At 41.6% G+C, this 20,815-nt stretch overlaps 1 protein-coding gene across 1 annotated transcript; it reads left to right on the forward strand.

The window, feature by feature from the left end:
• TBXT (T-box transcription factor T) lies at positions 1 to 19,026 on the forward strand. Its single transcript, XM_048507698.1, has 8 exons — positions 1 to 224; positions 3,541 to 3,805; positions 6,328 to 6,462; positions 8,994 to 9,055; positions 9,143 to 9,204; positions 10,592 to 10,768; positions 15,559 to 15,691; positions 17,556 to 19,026. The coding sequence occupies exons 1-8, from the start codon at positions 19 to 21 to the stop codon at positions 17,821 to 17,823; spliced, it is 1,308 nt and encodes a 435-aa protein (XP_048363655.1). The 5' UTR covers positions 1 to 18; the 3' UTR covers positions 17,824 to 19,026.
• Positions 19,027 to 20,815: the final 1,789 nt, after the last annotated feature.

A 20,815-nucleotide genomic window follows, 5' to 3' on the forward strand; every position in this document is an offset into this window, starting at 1 on the left:
TGGGGCCAGGCGCAAAGGATGACTTCTCCGGGCACAGACAGTTTGGGCAAGAGCCTGCAATACCGGGTGGATCATCTGCTTAGCGCCGTGGAGAACGAGCTGCAGGCGGGCAGCGAGAAGGGAGACCCCACCGAGAGAGAGTTGCGAGTCACCCTGGAGGACAGCGAGCTCTGGTTGCGCTTCAAGGAGCTCACCAACGAGATGATCGTGACCAAGAACGGCAGGTAGGTGGGTGGATGGATGGATGGATGGATGGATGGATGGATGGATGGATGGATGGATGAGGCGCCCGCAGGAGCCTCGAGGATGCACGATGCTCTTTCAAGGATCTTCCCAACACAGTCCCATATCCTGCATTACCCCTGTAGCGCCTCCGATAGTTGCTGGAGGAATGGCCTCCCACGGGCGCTCCTTTTGCCTCTTCGTTTTTTTCTGGGGGAACCTTCCCTTAGCTGGACCATCTCTCACGCCGGAACACCTGCTCGCCTTGTGTAACTTGTTTTCCCTTTTGCCCTTTACTTTTTCTAGCCTGCTTCTAGGCTCCCCAGTGTGACTGTGTTAATCTACGGAAATTCCCCATCTGCCAGGCTGCACACTGGGTCCTTAGGCTAACTTTAAAGTTATAGCCTGTCCTGGGAATCCATTGACTGGATTGAAACGATACAGTTCTTTTAATAAGTCACTCTTCTATCGTTTTCTCTAGCCATCTTCCAGAGAGCTCAGATGAATTTCCAAAATCTGCTAGCCTCCTTAAATACCAGAAAAAATGTGTTAAATCTTTACAGTGCAAGATACTTTCTATTTTTCTGTCAGTGCATCCCACACTGAACTGCTTGCAGTGGTGCATTTCCAAGCTGAATTTTGCATGCACATTTTGGGAGGGGCCCCCCTTTTTTATTTGTGCATAAATAAAATGTACCTGGAGTCAATTCAACTCCTCTCCTTTTGGAATCGGAGGCAGTTTGTACTGGGATGGGGAAAAGTCCTGAGATCCATTAGGCTTTTCATGCACCTTATTCATCTTAGAATGGATGGGATATTGCAGGCTTCACCAGAAATAAGATTATACTGCTTATTTCAAGACTAAAAGGAGTCATAGGCAACTCAGAAACAAACAAATTTATTATGGTTATCCTTATGTGAATCTTTAAGATGTCACAGGGGTTTCTGTTGTCTTTCTTGAAAAGGTGGGGTAGAAAGTTTCAGAGCTTCAGAGTGCTTTCTTTCTTTCTTTCTTTCTTTCTTTCTTTCTTTCTTTCTTTCTTTCTTTCTTTCTTTCTTTCTTTCTTTCTTTCTTTCTTTCTTTCTTTCTTTCTTTCTTTCTTTCAAGACCCCAGACACACATAGTTTAGTGCAGGGGTAGGGAACCTGCGGCTGTCCAGATGTTCAGGAACTACAATTCCCATCAGCCTCTGTCAGCATGGCCAATTGGCCATGCTGGTAGGGGCTGATGGGAATTGTAGTTCCTGAACATCTGGACAGCCGCAGGTTCCCTACCCCTGGTTTAGTGGAAATGTATACTACACTCTTGGGTAATTAGAGATTTCAAGATAACTTGTTTCCTAGTCAGAATCCTAATAAATGTGGATTACAAAATCCAGTTCTTAATATCAGTTCATATTCTGATTTCACCTTCCAATTACAAAAGTGATTTATTCAGTTGTGAATGTTGTTTTCAGATATGAGTGATTTGTTGCGTATATGGGTGGGGTTTTTTTAAACTGATATAACCTGAGGTAACCAAGCCTGTATTTTTGGTTGAAAGGTAAATTAGGGAGCACAAGAAGCTGCCATACTGAGCCAGACCTTTGGTCCATCAAGGTCAGTACTTTCTACCCACACTGGTAGTGGCAAGAATCTCCATGGTCTCAGGCAGGAGTCTTTCCCACCACCTGCAACCTGATTCTTAACTGGAGGCACTGGGGATTGAACATGGAGCCTTCTGTGTTCTACCACTAAGACACAACCTCTCACAAGATACAAGCTCTCATTTTCCTGAATCTGAAGACTAAGATCCTTTGCACTCTTGCAATTGCATTTCATTGAAGTCTGAGCTTCCATTTAAAAAGGTATAAGGGGGTAAACATTAAAATGCAAATTGCAGTCCCTTCAATGAGATTACCTTCCATCATTTCCATCATGATCAATGGATTGTACAGCTCGCTGGTAATTTCCTAAAGATATTTGCACTTCACTCCTAATACTTCACTCCTAATACTGTTTATTTGTAAGAAAGTGAGATTGGTTTCAATTAAATTTACTTTCAAGTAAAAAGATTTATATTCCAATCCTATGCAGAATTACTCCAGTCTAAGCCCATGGGTTTAGATTGAAGTAACTCTGCCTAAGAATGCACTTGCAAGGATCCAACCCGAACCTGACTGAGAAAACTACCTCCAAGTTATAACTCCAGCCAATTTATTTGCGTTCAGGTGGGTAACCATGTTGGTCTGAAGCAGTGGAAAAAGGTTGGAGTCCAGTGGCATCTTTACACTTTGCATAAGCTTGGTATAGGACTTATTCTTGCTATCCGTATGCACACAAAACCTGAGAATAAAACGTTGTTGGTGTTAAAGGTGTCACTAGACTCAGGTTCTTTTTCTAACGCATGTGGTCACCTTGTGCAAGCTCCTTAATTTGTGCAAGCTTCTTAATTCATTTCATAAGAACATAAGAAAGAGCCTGCTGGATCTGACCAGAGTCCATCTAGTCCAGCACTCTGCTACTTGCAGTGGCCCAGCAGGTGCCTTTGGGAGCTGCAGGATGTGAAAGCAATGGCCTTCTGCTGCTGCTGTTCCTGAGCACCTGGTCTGCTAAGGCATTTGCAATCTCAGATCAAGAGGGATCAAGATTGGTAGCCATAGATCGACTTCTCCATAAATCTGTCCAAGCTCCTTTTAAAGCTATCCAGGTTAGTGGCCATCACCACCTCCTGTGGCAGCATATTCCAAACACCAATCACAGTTTGCGTGAAGAAGTGTTTCTTTTTATTAGTCCTAATTCTTCCCCCCAGCATTTTCAATGAATGTCCCCTGGCTCTAGTATTGTGAGAAAGAGAGAAAATTTTCTCTCTGTGGACATTTTCTACCCCATGCATAATTTTATAGACTTCAATCATGCATAATTTTATAGACTCAGACCTCTCCTCTCCAAACTAAAGAGTCCCAAACGCTGCAGCCTCTCCTCGTCAGGAAGGTGCTCCAGTCCCTCAATCATCCTCGTTGTTTCAAGGCTTTTAAGTGAAAGATGACCGTTTTGACAAATGCTGCTGAGCGACGTGGCCAGTTCGAGAACCTCTTCGGCTGGAGTTGCGAAGCTCAGCTCCTCGGCGTGTTCGCAGGGGGAGCCCCGCCCGCCTGCAGCCTCCGCTGGGTGTTCAAGGACGGCAGAGCTCTAAGACCACAGCGTGGGGGGAATGGCGGCGCCCGGGCTCCTGCTGGCTGGCCCCGGGGGGCGGCTGGAGCCCGGGGTCAGGCTCGGCCGAAGGTGCCGCTCGTCTCCTCTCCTCTCCTCTCCTCTCCTGGCGTCTCCTCCCTGCAGGCGGATGTTCCCGGTGCTGAAGGCGAGCGTGTCCGGCCTGGACCCCAACGCCATGTACTCCTTCTTGCTGGACTTCGTGGCCGCTGACAACCACCGCTGGAAGTACGTGAACGGGGAGTGGGTGCCGGGCGGCAAGCCCGAGCCGCAGGCCCCCAGCTGCGTCTACATCCACCCCGACTCGCCCAATTTCGGCGCGCACTGGATGAAGGCGCCCGTCTCCTTCAGCAAGGTCAAGCTCACCAATAAGCTCAACGGCGGAGGCCAGGTGAGCAAGGCGAGGAGGGCTGGGGGTGGGGGTGTTGGGAGGGGAAAACAGCAGTCCCTTCCACATCACTTGGCTGTGTAGACCGAGAGGCTCTGTGCCTGTTGCATTTAAGTGACAATTCCCAGACTAGGGCGTCAAAGGTGGCAGCCTCTCGCAGACTGCAGGAACTAGCGGGCTCTAACCCCCGTATTTATGCCACTGCGGACACATCATCGGGTCTGTATGCATCTTGCTGCAGGAACTTTCTTCCTGGATTCATAAATGGACCTCTGAAGCCAGATGTGTTGGGAAACTAATAGCCGGAAGGACTGTTGGTCTGAACCACATTGGTCTGAATCAAAATACAAGCACAAAAGCTAGATATAATCCCGTTTATTATGTCCAGTATAACACAAGGCAGTTGCATAGCACCAGAAAAGCTGCTCGTCCGGCCTTTCTGTTTTTGTTTACCATAATCATGTAAATCTCAAATGTTTTCACGCTACTTTGTGTTGCTAGAATTTGAATCTATAATTTGTATCTAGCTCTAGCTTTACTCAACAGCGTTGAGGCGACAACATACCTGCACTGTGCAGCTACATTCAATGCATGTGTTACTAGTGGAAGATACATTCATTGCACACTCAGATTTATCTTCAACAGATAAAGGCAGATGAGTATGACATCTGACACATTTTTACAATGGCATCTCTAGCATCTTGCAAAAGGCAAAATAGGAACCATGAACTACCATAGGCATGCACCAGGAAACTGAACGTTTTTCCTGTCTCTAGGGGCAACTGGAGCACATGCACACCTGTCTGCCAGGTAATTGTGAGGTATCTAGGTGGAATGAAATTAACAGCAGATTTTGGGAGGAGTTGCTCATTTATTTAATGTAGTATTGTTATATTTTGTAAGAGGAAGGGGGTGTCATTCAGATTTTCCTTCTGAGGCACCCAAATGCCTTGAATCTGCCCAGCATGTTAGACCTATAGATGCAAAGTACACATTGCTGCCAGTTGAAAACATAACCAGGGTTGTGGCAGGATTGGTATAGATAAAATGTGGCCTAGGACACAAAATGTTAAGCTTGTACGTCTTCCTTGGGGTTCTTTTACTCTTTCATCTACTTTATTGAGCACAGCCATGAGTGAGTGTTGCTCTCTGGATGTGGATTATAGTATTGAATAGGTGGCAAGAACTCTCCAACCCCAGTTAGCATTAAACTGGATAGAGGAAAAGCTACAAAAGGGGGGGGGGGTCTGTGAATGCAGTGATTTTGTGTAGTAGACTGTCTTTCTGAATATGTCACTGGGCTAATTCTACTAGTATTTGCTGTGCCATTTTGGTAGCACTGATCAGTCTTTATGTGGCTTGTAGGTATTAGTAGATGACATCCAGAGCTACTGTCAAAGAGGATTAGCTGCCTTTTCTTAGTGTCGGATGTTGGGAAGTTTGGAATAGATGTTGAATGTCTAGAAAACACATATTTAACCCAAAAGACATTTTCATATAAGTCTTATATGGTACTCCACAGTTTCCAACTCTGGGTTGGGAAATTCCTGGAGATTTGGGAAGGTGAGAGATCTTAGCATGTTATAATGCTGCAGGTTCCAAAGCAGCCGGTTTCTCTGTGGTCTGGAGATCAGCTTGAATTCTAGAGGGGCCCTCCCAGGCCCCACCTGGACTATGGCAACCCTGTATAGTACTGTGTTAGAACATACTACATGGAAAGGTACAATAGCAACTGAGACAAAAGACATGTGAAGCTAGCCTGAGTGAATGTCTGTATAGCTATTGCCTGCCTCCATTGTGGACAATGTAGGGTACACTAAGAAATGTAGAAGTGTATTTTCCCGTGTCACTCCTGATGAGAAGCAGCTTTGCAAATTGTGTTGCTTGGATGACACAATTCTCTGACTGGCCTTTGTTAGCTATGTAGACTGGGCAGACACAGGGCTCAAATGTCATGCAGATGTCATTTCCAAAGACTACTGAGAGCACTTGATATGTATTAACAAAGTTGTTAAAACTTGTACTGAAACAAAAAAGCTATCATGTGAGTCTAGGGATGCTTCAGTATTGGGAACGTATTTCACTTTCTATTGTGTAGTAACAGTGGGGAAACAGACCTGTTCCTCTTATTGGGTACAGACAGAAAATATAAATGCATTTATTTAATTGAAGGAAAGCCTCGCAGAAGTAGCGGCAGTTATTGTTTTCCAAACAGTGCTGACAGTTTGCAATCATTTAGTGACTGCATGCTATCTTTTACAAGCATCCTCAGCCTTCTACTATGCAGTGGGAACATATGAATTTTTTTGTGGTTCTGTTGAGACAGTAGGATAGGTAAAGCTGATTTCAGTGTAAAAATTCAGTTATTTGGCTCTTCTGATGTATTGTTAGGTATGGGGAATCTAATGTCTGCTGCCTTAATCTTCATATAGATTATGTACTACCACAGCTTTGCTTGACTTGTGATGTCAGAAATTCTGTACCGCTGTGTAAGTGCTTACTTTTGTTTATCCTTACATTAACAGATCATGTTGAATTCCTTGCACAAATATGAGCCTAGAATTCATATAGTGAGAGTTGGTGGCCCTCAGCGGATGATCACCAGCCACTCTTTCCCGGAGACTCAGTTTATAGCTGTGACAGCTTACCAAAATGAGGAGGTAGGCACAAAGTAGGGGGCAGACCAAACAACAAAGGGGTAATTCTTAAAGTAGTTCATGAATGTGTTGAATATGGAGTATGTTTACTGTTTGCAAGAACATAAAAGGATACTAGAAAAGAGATGCAATACTGATTCACTTCTACTGAAGACTGGACTAAAAGCAATGGAACTGCTGGGAGACAGAAACATACTAAACAGTGGGAGGAATGTCTTAAATATAAGAAGATCCAGTAAGGCAATGAGGTGCCTGAGTTATGTCATTTTCCTCCTTTGGAGGTTTTAGGTAGGCCATTTGTCAGAGATATTGAGTTATAAAACATCGTCTAGAGCAAGGAAAGTTAAACTAAATGGTTTGTTGAATCCCTACAACCTTACTTCTGTGCAACATGATTATTTTATGCCATTTAAAAGCTCTCTACTATTACATTTTCAGTTGAAAATCATGATAATATGAAATTAAGATTTTTTTAAATTGAGGAAACTTACCCCCCCCCAATAATTTCGAATTTTCTCATTTTCATTACAGTGCCAACTCTCTTTGCTGTACGTTTCAATTAAACACTAACATTTCAGACACATATTTCCCCACTCCTTGTTTTCTTACATTTGCTATCACAAATAAGTGACTGTGGGGGCTTATTTGAAAATAAGATTTGTTTAGAATCAGAGTGATGGTTACATTGTTATTATTTGTTCAGTGAATTTATTGGACTAAAACAAAGTTTACATATTTTAAACACAGACAATATTTTAATGGAAAATATGTTTTAACTATTTAACACTTTCAAACATCAACTTTTTGGAAAATTCATTGTAACTTTTTTGTTTGAATCAGGAAGAGCATATTATTTAGAGTCAACCCTGGATAACGTCTTCAGACAATAAATTGACAGATACATTTCAAAATATGGATTTTAAAGTGAGGCCTGACATTTTTCTTCGTTCATTGTTTACCCAGTTTCTCATTTTCACAAAGTGTAGATACATAAATTGATGGCAGCTTTGTAATGGTCATTGTTTCTATTGTGTTTTCAAAATAGGACTAAATAAATTAAAAAGTAGCCATGCACAGAAAATGTAATTCCTATCCTAATCTAATGTTCGACTACTTGTTTATTCAAAATAATAGAAGTATGTAAAGAGAGCTTCAGGGACCAATGAAGGAGAAAAATATTACTTCAATAAAATGAAGTGAAAAACAACATCAGATATGTTTTTACATTTATTAAGTTTTGTCCAGTTCTAAAAATAATAAATTGTCACTTGGTGAAATAGTCATTTTTATCTGCCCTGTTGAGTCTGAATTGGTTACAAAGTTTATCATTATTGTACTCCAAACTTCTTGTATCTAATTGAGCTTGAAAAGAAATGTGAATTTTTTTTTTGCATTTTTGTGCTGTACAAACATATATAGCCCATACCACGGCTCATGAATCATCATCAGAGTTTTCCAGAGTTTTGTATTATTTTCAAAGTTGCTGTTTATAAGGATTGGACCACCAAAGGCAGTAATATTTACCTACTTCTAATTTATTTGGCATGTGTGTAGCCCATAAAGTTTCTTAGAAGAAGAAGAGGAGTTTGGATTTACATCCCCCTTTCTCTCATGTAGGAGACTCAAAGGAGCTTATAATCTCCTTTCCCTTCCCCCTCACAACAAACACCCTGTGAGGTGGGTGGAGCTGAGAGAGCTCTGAAGAACTGTGACTAGCCCAAGGTCACTCAGCTGGCATGTGTTGGAGTGCACAAGCTAATCTGGTTCACTAGATAAGCCTTCACAGCTCAAGTGGCAGAGCGGGGAATCAAACCCAATTCTGCAGATTAGAGTGAACCTGCTCTTAACCACTATACCTCGCTGGCTCTTAAAATATGTCTTCAAGCTGGCTAAAGCTCCTTTCCATTTCCAGAACTGGATGAATGGCAAATGCCAATTAATAACATTAAAATACTATTTAGTATTGATTTTAATATCTATTGGAAACTCCGGATCAAAATGCTCTTCCAGTAGCTCTTGTTCTCAAAATACTTCACAATTTTATATGGAAAGTTTAAATGTTTGGATGCTTCTCTCAATAGCTGTTTTTAAAGGTGTGATGCAAGGCATTTGCTGACTTGGTCTATATTCATTCATGTTAACTTAGTAGATGTTAACGACCTGTCAGCCTTGTCAGACAACTTTGTTTGTAAAGTGACCATGATATTCTGATTAAGGAATTCTTTGCTGCATCCTGTTGTCCCTTTTGTTTTATCTGGAAACCTGAAACGTTTTTTATAACTGCTTGGAGTGTATTCCCACCATCCCTTCATGAACTTCCGTAATAGGATAATAAAACCAGGCCACTAAGTTGGGCAAAGGGAGAGTTGTAGCGGAGAGAATGATTTCAAAGTCTGCTATTGCAGTTTGAGTAGTTTGAGTGCTCCATTCCAGGCCATTTTCCCACTAGCATCAGTTGTAAAATTGATAGAAATGCTGCTTTATTGTTTTTATGTCAAATGTGTCAAATGACATTTGGGTTTTTTCTTTTTTAGATAACAGCTTTAAAAATTAAGTACAATCCCTTTGCAAAAGCTTTTCTTGATGCAAAAGAAAGGTAAGATCTTTTGGCTGCGTTGACAAAATACATTTATTTTCTGTTATCTTATCTTTTGCCTAATAGAATGTGTGGTTTCTTTGACAGAAGTGATCACAAAGACATGATGGATGAAGTGGGAGATGGCCAGCAGTCAGGGTATTCACAATGTATGTTCTTTTGCCAATGTGTAATATATCATCAATGTTACTTATGCTTTGCTGAGATCCCCCCCCCCCACCCATCAAAGGGTATAGTATGTGAATTTAATGCAGGTAAAAGTGTAGACTTGCAAATATGCTCTTTTTGACTTTAGCATAGATGTATTTGTATCTTTAAAACCCTTTGGTTGCCGCTTATCAGATTATACATTTTTTCCTAACTGATCAGTCGTAAACACCAAGATTAATAATTTATTTTACAATTTGTGCACCTGATTGTAAGAAGCTTGAGTGCATGTCACTTCTTTCCCACAGCTGAACAAGGAGATGAATGAGAATCAGTACTGTTCCCCCCAAATATGTTCCAAGGGAAGAAGAGGTTGAGTTCTCTGTCAGGGAAGGCCTTCAGATCTTGTTTAACACTTATCATTAAAACCATGCAGTATATAACATACTAATATGTACTTCTTCAATCAGAAGTACAATTTGCACATTTCATAACACTTAAAGTGGGTTTTCCTTCTGAGAAGACCTCATGATGCTGCTGAAGTCAACAGCAAAATACTGACTGCCTTTAATGGTACCATTTGTCGTAAAAACCTAGCCTTGCGTGTGCATGTGTCAGAGAAATATTCATATCCACAAGCCCTAAAGAGAATAAAAATACAAAGGAATGCATTGGGCAGTTTTACTATCTCAAATGAGTAAAATGCAAAGAGTAGCCCCATTGAAGCTGATAAGGCTTCTCCAGTGTTGAAGGAGTGCTGATGATGGGGCACAGTTCTGAAAGATTTTAAAAACATGATTGTTTTAATAAAAGGTAAAATATGGGTAAACAAATAACTTTCAATATAGTAGTGCACTATCTTCATTATCCAAAGCTTACAAGTAATTACACAAATGAATCCTATTTATATTTTATCTTTTCATATTAATGATTACTTGAATATCTTTACTGCCTGCCCTCCTTTCACTTTTGCAAACCTATCGGAAACCAGAGGTTTCCCTATGTGTTTTGTTTTGATACTTTCAATTTTGCCTGGGAGCCAAAAGAAGAGGTACTAGGGGTCCCATGTTACCCAATGCAGTAGTCCTGTGTTGGCTTCTCCCTTTTTTCCTTTGTAATTCACAAGAACACCTTCACTGCATTTCTCTTATAGGCCGTTTCCACATGGCACAATTACATAAATATATAAATACTTCTGAGTTACAATCGGTATCTTACAATCCGGGTCTATTTTATCCCAGTTTGTCCCTTCGCGTGGCTGCCCCTTTCTGTGAAGGAATCGGGTGAAGACTGGGAGGAAAGGGCTCATTATCATCTTAGACAGAGCGTGCTACAATGTACTGGTATAGTGAAATAGTTCTCCTTCTTCCCCTTCCCCTCTTCTCATAGTAGGTGGTTGGTTGATTCCTGGAACTGGTACTTTGTGCCCTCCTGCTAACCCTCACTCTCAGTTTGGGGCATCTCTGTCACTCGCACCTGCTCACAGTTGCGAAAGGTACTCGTCACTGAGGAATCACCGCCCTTCTCCTTACCCAAATCCCTACACTCACAGGAACAATTCTCCAAGTAAGTGATTTTTACTGCTCACTGACTGTTGTCTAAGATGGAGAATTAACTAGTGGATCAAATTTTGAGTGTGACATGAAATAGCTGTCAGGAAATAGCAAAATAATTTTCTTGTGCACCCTATGCTAGGAATGTGTTGGGCTTGACATGGTTGTGTCTGTTGTGGTTGCTGATTTTCAGGCAAGTAATTTGTTGCTTTTAGTTTAATGTGGCTTTGAGTGATGGATCTAAAGCAAACTTGCACCACATAAAGCTTGTGTGCTGATTTCAGCCCCCTTCCTGTGTTTAATGTTTATAGCTCCCTAGCAGGAATTCCAAGTAGCCATTGTATCCAGGCTTTCCCCCTTCTTTTTATGGGAACATCTAAAGCTTGTCCAAGCCCATCACAAATTATGGTGGGGATGGGAGAATAACTTTTTGCCTTGCTCCTCTCCCGAGTTCAGCAGCGTGTGATGGAGTTGGCGCTAATTTTCAAGCCTATTATAGTTAACCTGGTTCTTGGTCCATCTGCATCAGAGGCTCCCTCACCAAAGTGCATAGTTTGGATTTAAAAACAACAACAACCCTGTTGTGTTTCTTTAAAAACAGTCAGGTTCAAAATGAAATGTATATTTAAGGCAAGCATTCAAAATGCATCATAACTATTCCTCAAACAGATTTGAGATGAAAGCTGCTTAGCTATACTGAAACATGCTGAGCACAGTCTACCAAAAGTCACTGATCCGTGTTCTATGGAAAACAATGTAATTGTGCTTAAGTGCAACTAATCTTTGCAGGATTATTTATACCCATAAAATTTGCATGACATTCATCCTCTGGTATATTTGCCTTCTGTCTAAACATTCTGTTGTAGAGGAAGAGAGAATTTCCCCTTGGCATATATGGGTACCATATGGGTATATGCTTAGACGCTGTCTAAATGCAGCAGTTACCTGTTGATGCAGGCCAATAGGCCATTTATGCTTCATGTACTGTTTTTGGTGATGCCAGAGTTTCCACTACTCTGATCCAAGTGAGATGCAACTGTGCAGCCATGATTCCTCTTGTAGATCTTCCACCATAGGTGTAGCTATAACGGGGACATCCGGGGACAACCGCCCTGGGTGGCCCCCATTGAGTCAATGGGGGGGGGGGAATTGCCCCACATACTTCTACCAGCGCGGCATGGCATAGAACAGAGCCAGGCATTGCCTGGGCAGGCCTCGGCTGCTGCTTGAGTGGTGAGTTGAGGCAAGCCAGAGGGGGTGGGGCAGCTGTGGCGCAGTGTGTGCAGGCATGGCAGAGCAGCCAGGCACTGTCTGGACAGGTGTTGGCCCATTATCCATCTCTGCTGCTGCCCGAGGGGCGGTCAAGGCAATCTAGAGAGGGCCTCCACTTTTTATTCTCCCTGCTGCCAGCCAAGGTAAGTGGTGCAGAGAAGGGAATCGCGGAGGCCCACGGGTGGGGCCCCCTGGAAAACTGGGAGTCTGCCCCGGGCTCCATTTTCCTTAGTTTTGCCACTGTCTTCTGCCCAGAAAAATGGTTGGCAAGGGACACTTGTGGCTCACACTCATTGCCTCATGTTTTTTTCATGACACTGACTTCTTGGGAGTGGGGTGGGGGTTGAATTGAAGTGTGATATTGCTGGCAATCTTTTAGAAGGGGCATACTTGTATGCAGAGGAACAATCTGCTGTTCTGGATTAGAAAGAATAGTTATGTCAGTAAAACTGAGTGGAGGAGATGATATAGTTCCTTTACTGGAATGGCCCTTGTTGGCTCCAGATAGAGCCAGATATTGCAATAGCACTGTTTGAACCAGAAGGTTGAAACAGTATCATTGTCCACTTATTTTCACGACCCTGCAAAAAGTATCACCTTGGGACCTTGTCATGGGTGCTTTAAAAATACTTATAAATAATCTTTATTAAACTCTACAAATAATAAACATCATAATAACAAATCATAATCACATAGTGCAAAACAAAAATAGTATCAACTTCTCACTAGAACTTAAACTCATTTTCATCCTCTTTATGTTTGTGTTACAAAGTTAAATAATTGTTTAGTTCTCTTTACTATCCCTCTTCCCTACTAATAACTTATTAGCCATGTGTCACTTATCTTAAACATAACATTATTTCTTCTGTATTAGTGCTGGAGACCCATCGACAGATACTGAACACCTTTTTAATGTAGTTCAGCAGCAGGTCCCAATCTTCTGGAAAATTATCCCAGCTCTTATATTCCATTAACATAGATAGACAGTTTAACTATTGCTGCATATTCTGTTGTTTTATTTACCCAATCTTCTGTTGAAAAGATTTCCTCAGATTTCTAGTTCTTCACTACTAAGATCTTCACAGCTAAAATCACATATAGTACCTATTTCTAATTCCTCTTACTGTTACCAGAATCCAACATGTTTAACAAAAACATATCCTGTCTTAACATAAAATCATACCCCAAAAGACTTTTCATGAACTTATAAATGTCTTACCAAAAATGTCTGATATTCTTATACTTCATGGGTGTGTTTCATAGTTGGAAGGAGTAATTTAATTTATTTTGGCATTCAGATGTGAATATTTTGTGTAGTAATGCACTGCTGACCCAGCAGCACCGTGGTAGAACGTTGGGACGCCAACGGACCTACGGCCTTCTGGTCGCACCGCACCCCCACTCCTCATCCCCCTATGAGTCACGGGTCATGAACTGTCTGGCTCAGTCACCGGGCGCAGGGACAATGGTCTTGCCCCCAGGTGAGGATTAGGCTCAGACGCTTACGCTCCTCTCCGCACGTAGCCAGGTGAGATCATGCATCACATGATGATCTCCAGGTCTCCCGGTCTCCCGCTCATCTCCCTACCCACCTCCTTTACACGCCCACAATGAAACCCTAATAAAAGGTGCCAGAGACCAGCACAGGGCAGAGTTGTCAGGATCACGAAATCCCGCGCTTCCTGTTGCTGACGCTCTCCACCAGATGAAACCTCCTCCGCGTCTCGCCTATTCCTTAGCGACGACCCTGCGGGGATGACTACATTTTGCAGGCATTCTGCCACTTCCCATCAAATGTATACTATAGTATTTGAAATAAAAAAGCCCCTAGGTATATTTTAAATGGCTCGATGTTCAGTGCCACTAAAAAGCTTAAGGTAGGACTGCTGAAGGCAACATCAGTTCAGTATTTTAAGCCCTATTGTACTGATATTGATAGATATTTTGTCTCTTTTTAAGGGTATGTTTTCTGGTGCAAGGTTTTAGGAAGGGGAAGTTGTTGCAGAAGTGCAATAAGGCTGATAAATGTTGTACTTTTTACATAGCTGTGTCTGCAACCATTGAATAAAATACTCTAGAAGTGGTCATTTTCCTGTCAGAGTTTCATGTACAACTGAAATATCTGCATGCATTTTAAAATTCAGTTTGTGAATCAAACTTGTTCTGATAGCACAGCTGGTAATTTTTCTCTCCAAGAGGGACATCTTTTTGTTCCCCCCCCCCCTTGCAGGAAAGAAGGGCTGGGGAGCAGGATAGGAATAATAAACAGAATGTGTGGCCTTATCCCTGATTCACATACCCCATGACTCATAAAAATGGGAAATGCTCATATTTTAAAAGGGTCCAAAGTAGACTAAAATGCCTTTTTGGAGCTAATTAAAATAGGGCATCTGGTCCCACCCTCCTTGTTTGTACCTCTTCAAAAATGTGAGTCAGAGATTAAAAGAAAGTCTGTCAGGGATTACATGTCTGAATACTTATTCTTATTAGAATTTCTCTTTGTGACGAAAGACCAGGACAGAGGCGTAGTAAGGGGGAAATGCGCCCGGTGCACTGGTGCATCCTCCGCTCCAGTCCCGCCCCAGAACGCCCCCATCCTGCCCCAGAATGCCCCCGCCATGCCCCCATAGAGGTGTGAGCCCGGTGCGTTGCACATCCCCTCACCCCCTTGGAGCTACGCCTCTGGAACAGGAGAGCAGTGCCAAGCTTTTTCCAGGCTTGATGTGACATTATGACATGATATTCCCTACATGCATATATGTCTGTACACCTGCTCACTGATTGAGTTAAACATTGAGGGCAAACATTGTTGACTTATATCCTGATTTGAGAGTATGACTATTTCAGAATATCATTTTGGAATTTTGATTGATGTGTTTTTCTCCTTCTATCTGCCTTAAAATGGCTCTTCAGCAGAGCCTTGTTCTGACTGTAGAGCAGCCCCTCCTTTGCCTTTGAAATCTGTTTTGCCCCTCTCCTGCCAGATGTTTGCATAGCAGGAAAGAGCTCCTCTTTGGTGATCATCACCATTGCTTTACAGAGCAATTTTGCTCACTGGAGTGCAAGCCTATTGAAGCAAACTCATAACACAGGAAAAGAGGGAGAGATGTGCCAACAGAGCAGGGGCAAATCTGATCACAATGATGCATTACACTGTTATTTATATTGAGAGATTTATATTTATATAGAGCTTTACAGAGTTCCACAAGTCATGGCCCTGCCCAGCACTTATTGTGCTGAAAATTTGAAATGAGGGAACGAAGGGAGGTGAAATGGGTGACGGGGCGGTAAATGACAGAGAAATACGCATTAATTCACGAGGTGTAAAAGGCTTATTTTCAGTAGGGCATGAGGAAAGGGTGGGATTGGAGAAAATATTTGAAAAAAGTGATATCACCCAGGTTTTCCCTAAGGCAGTTGTAGGAATAAGGGGCAGCAAGGGAGAATGGTGGTGTCTAACATATTTTCCAGAACTGTATTTCTGCATAGGAAGTGGAGATTGGTCTTCTCATGAACGCTTGTCTTTTACAGCAGCCTATGGTGACAGTTCTTCAGCCTGCCTTTCTATGCTCCAATCCCATGACAATTGGTCTACTTTAGGAGTTCCACCCCCAACAAGTATGCTGCCCATGAGTCACAGCACTGGCCCACCAACTAGTTCCAGGTATGCTTTATTTTGCAGGCAAGAATGTCCCCAAATTTCAATAAAGTGCAGGATGGCTGTTGAAAGGTATTTGTTGGCAAAGGCAGAACTTCCTGGAAACCAGTGCTTTGCAAGTTCAATTTAAATGAATGGGAGTTCCAAACCTGAACATCTGTAAATTAATACCAGTCTTGTTCATGATTAGGCTTGGGCAGATGTTGGTTGTGGATTGTGTTCTTTGTTCTCAAGGGCCAGATAGCTCATAAGTCAATATGTGCCTCAACTTGGATGCTATTGGGAAGTTGTTGTTTTCTGCTTCCCTACAGCATTGTGGTACATCTGTGTCCTCCTTCGGTTTTCTCCATCATTTGGTGATATTTCCCACACTTGCTTTGGGGCAGTGTTTTGGGAAAGATCACTGCAATGACTGAGTGGTGCCAGTGGGAATGGGGAAGTCCAGATCTTCCTGGTCATGCACACATTGACACCATGTTCCCTGCTTCAGTTTCCTGTGGTGGCCATTCCCCTGCATCATCACCAGAGTGGAGAGGGATTAATTTGAATCAGACATTGACATCATTGCTATAACATTATTTGCCTCTGAGATTCTCCAAATTCCCAGCTTTCATTTTCTTTAAAATTAAGTTTTTACAGACACATGCCTTCCTGTTTTATCTCTGCAGCAAAGGTGTCTTATAACATTATAACATTTGTCAATCTTTAGGAGGAAGTTGAAGTCAGTTTTATTTAGGACCACATTTTGATTTAGTTTTTAATATTGGCAGTCCTAACTGGATTTTCTAAACTGGGACTTTTCTGGTTGTTGTGATAGTTGTTCTTGTTGTGTTTTTAATTATGCTTTATGTTGTAAGCCATCTTGAATTCTGCAAGGGAGAAAGGCAGCTAATAAAAGTTTTAAATACATAAATAAAATATGCCAATTGCTAATTTAAAAAAAATAGTAAACAAAAAAAATAGTAACAAAATCCCCATGATGTGTATGTGAATGGCCACTGCTGGGGGCTGGGACAGTGAAACATGCCACATGGGTGATTTCCTCACTGGCGATTAATCCTGGGGATAGTCACCCGAAATACCCAGGTTCCCTCGAGATCTCCTCACAGCCAAACCATGGAACACAGTCCCATTTCTGGAGCTCCTCCTCCCCTTAATAATAGGAGATGGGGGCTACACATTTGAGGGTCCATAACTTTTACCCCCATGAACCAAACTTCACCAAACCTGGGTGGTATCATCAGGAGGGTCTCCTAAAGATACTCTGAATTTTTGGTGCTGCTAGCTTAACAATTGCACCCCTGACAGCAGGCACACCCCTCCAAGGGGCAGGCCTAGTCGTCTTCACTAGAAACATGCTGCAGTGAGGGTGTTGGAACCTGGATGAAAAGGTGCCAATTCTTTTGAAACTTGGTTGTATCTAGATTAAATTTTCAGTGGGAATTCAGCCATGGAAGCCTTTTGTTAGTGCACTGCATTGCTAGCAGCATCAGGGAATCTACTCAATCCTGTGTCTATGTGGAAACCATGGGAGTAGCCAAGTTCTGTGATTATTACAAGCAGGCTCTACAGTAATTGTGTGTGAATTTGTGACATCATATTGGAAGCATGCACCATATAAGGCATAGAATTGGGGGTCACTGATAACATGTGCTGGTCATTCTGAGGTTTCTGTATGTGTGTTTCTTTAATGAATGCCAAATTGTTCTAAGACCCTACTGAGGCAATCCACCCTCCCCAATTTTGTCAATGGGGCATCTATGACTACAGAAGGTTTTGTGTCTGCACCCCAGCCTCTTTTTGTGCTGGATGGCACTGCATCCCAAAACTGTGTTCTAAATTCTAAAATCTGCTCTTTTTTCTTTTACAGCCAGTATCCCAACTTATGGTCTGTGAGCAACAGCACCATCTCACCTGTATCTCAGTCAAGTGGAATGTCTAATGGGATAGGATCTCAGTTTTTGCGTGGTTCTACAACACACTACCCCACCCTTCCTCATTCAGTCACCACCACTTCCTCCAGCTCCCCACTGTACGATAGTGGGGCACCTACAGACATTGCCGACAGTCAGTATGATACTTCTGTGCATGCTAGACTTGCATCCACGTGGACTCCAGTCACAACTCCTTCTATGTAGACCAAAGACTTTCTCACTGCTCTAAACTGGGAATTCAAAACAAATTTCAGGGGGAAGGGCATAGTGAAATGGGAGAGGCATGAAGTAGATCATGACAAACGAACTGTAGAACTGCACTGATTTCTTTATACTCCTCTCAGTATTAGAGTGTATCATTAGTGGCACAGACACCTTATGAAATGTCTAGGTGACTTGTTTGGTACGCTGGAAATGTTTGCCATCCAACTTATCTTTATATCAGGACACCAAGAACCTTTGCCAATCTTCTCACTAACAGATCATTTTTGGATCAATTGATCTCAGTTTGCAAAAAGCTGGAAATGTATCAGCTGTTAGACCAAATCCACCAAATGGGAGATCTTGGATTCTGTTTTGTTTTGTTTGCCTCTGGGCAGTTCTGAATACACTTCACTAAATAAAATCATAGGCTGATTCCACACAGTGACAAGCAACTACAGCAGTTTTCTCTATATCTCCCTTGCCTCAGTTTCTTACAACCATCATCCCCCCACCCCCCTGCCAGCAGAGGACTTTTTTTTGGTACTTATCGACAATTGACATATTGCTATTTTATAACAATCTATCTACTAGGTCTTCTGAATTCCCAGATTTCATTTTTTTAAAGTAAGCCCTGTAGCCTGTAGAGTTGTGTGTATGTTAACTGCCATCAAACGGCTTCTAACTTACAGTGGTCCTATGAATGAATGACCTCCAGAACTTTCTGTCATTAACAGTCTTCCTTAGGTCTTGTAAACTGAGGCCATGGCTTCCTTGATTGAGTCAGTCGATCTCATACTGGGTTTTCCTCTTTTCCTGCTGCCTTACACTTTTCCTAGAATTATTGTCTTGTCTCCGAACATTGTTACCAAAATATGACAGTATAAGTTTAGTCATTTTAGCTTCTTGGGAGAGTTCATACTTAAACTGATCTGGAATTACCAATTTATCTTTTTGGCAGTCCACAGTGTCTGTAAAACTCTCCTCTAATATTATATTTCAAATAAATCAGCTTTCTTACTGCTTAAAAAGAAAGAAAGAAAAAGAAAGCTGAGAATTCAGAGGAATTAGCAAATTGCTGTAAAGTTATAATTCAATAGTGATCTATAAATTGTGGATTTTTTAAAAAAATGCTCCTGGTGACAAGACCAAATGGCAGCTGGGGAGGGGGAGTAATGTAAGGAAAATGATGCTGAGGAAGGCAGGATCTGCAAAAAATTCATACTCCCTATCCATATACAAACATGTTTTGAGTGTGATCTTTGAAACAAGAATGTGCCAAGTCCAATTTGGGAAATATTGCAGCAAGGGGGGGGGGGGCACAGTAAGTGGACAATTCAGGGGTGCCCTTATGGGGATACTAAAAAAAGAGAGTTTAGTCCAGTTTGGATGTGAAACCAGAACAAAATAACTTTGTAGAAGCAACCATACATGAATGTGTAAATGCTTCCCTTTTTTGAAAGATACGAGGACATGGTCTGATGGGCGCCTGTGACGACTGTTCACACGTGCAAGCATCACTTGCATGCTCATCACCTGATGATTGCAACACCATGTGTGAACTCACTGTGACACCTTAATACACTCCATGGCTTCATCCACACATCATTATGTATAGTCAGAATCAACTTTTTTCCAGCCCAGGTTGTTCCAAGCATGTGATGAGCGGGATAGTTGAGTAGTTTGTCAGGAGTATAAACTGCAGTTTCTTTTGTGCTTAAGAGCTTAATATTTTGGCTGGTGTGCAAAATTGGGACTACAGTTTATGATGAATACTACAGATGACACTTTTATCACCTTAAATCTGGAGGAAAGGGTCTTGTAACATAAAGAAGTGATTGGATGAACTGTTCTAAACTTGCTTTGATCTCTATGTATAATACACCTTTAAGGCGGATTACTGAAAAGATCTGTGCACTGATGGAACTGATGTGTTTTGACTACATATTTTTTTGCCCATTTGCAGATTTATACAGAACTGTATGCCTATTTCCTTGTGACTTAGTTGAAATGACAATCAGCTGTTTCCTGTTTACTGAATACAAAGTTCTCATTTCCTAAAGTGCCTGTTTATTTAGTATGTAGTAGCACTGATTTATTTGCAGCAATTTCCTATACAGATTTTTTGCCACTTTTATATACTGTATGCATTCATGAAGCAGCCATGAGCAATATTATGTTCCTGTAATGTGTACAGATAATGAAGTGTGCACATTTAACACAAATAACAATGTATGTGCAATGTGTATCTGGCTTTCTTACAAGAAAGGGTTATCTGAGGAGGAAATAGTTAAATGTGTTTAATGTTTAATGAATAATACAAATGATTTTCAGGTTATATGAGTTTGGTATTACAAAGGGCTCTTATATAATACATAAGAGACCCTTGATTTTAATGGGCTTGAAACCAGGCCCTAAGTAGAAAGAGCATGTCCAAAGTTCCTTTCTAACTTATTTTATTTCATTATTGACTTTCAATGTGCTATATTTATTTGTTAGGATATGCTTTTGTACATGTGTATATTATTTGTCTATTTACTGTTATGTCTCAAGACAATCACCCGGGGGACATGCCCCCAAGCACACAGAATTATTCTAGAACATATTAGAATGATACTTTTAAAAGGCTATTCTTACTGCTTTTCTGAGTGCCATTCCTATTATCTTATTCCTATGAGCATCCTTTGTGTCCACAGCAATCTAGGGCCAAGTTCCATCTTGGGGTGAGGGTGGCATTTTAGTTTTTTTTTTCTTGACGAGGAACAACAAGAACAAGGGGTTACTAGGAATAAATGGCCATTAAGGACATATCCCCTTTCAACGTTGTAAATAAGTTACTTTGCTTTTGCTGTGGCAGTTCAATCATGTATATTAAATATGTGAGTTATTATTTAGCCTCTTTTGTTAGGAATTAGCATATGTGTGTGTTTAATCACTTCTAATGTACTCAGTTGAACTGTGAAAACAAGGCAGTGTTAATAAACAAAATGCTTCG

The sequence above is a fragment of the Sphaerodactylus townsendi genome, linkage group LG01 (assembly GCF_021028975.2).
Source record: "Sphaerodactylus townsendi isolate TG3544 linkage group LG01, MPM_Stown_v2.3, whole genome shotgun sequence".
Lineage (NCBI taxonomy): Eukaryota > Metazoa > Chordata > Lepidosauria > Squamata > Sphaerodactylidae > Sphaerodactylus > Sphaerodactylus townsendi.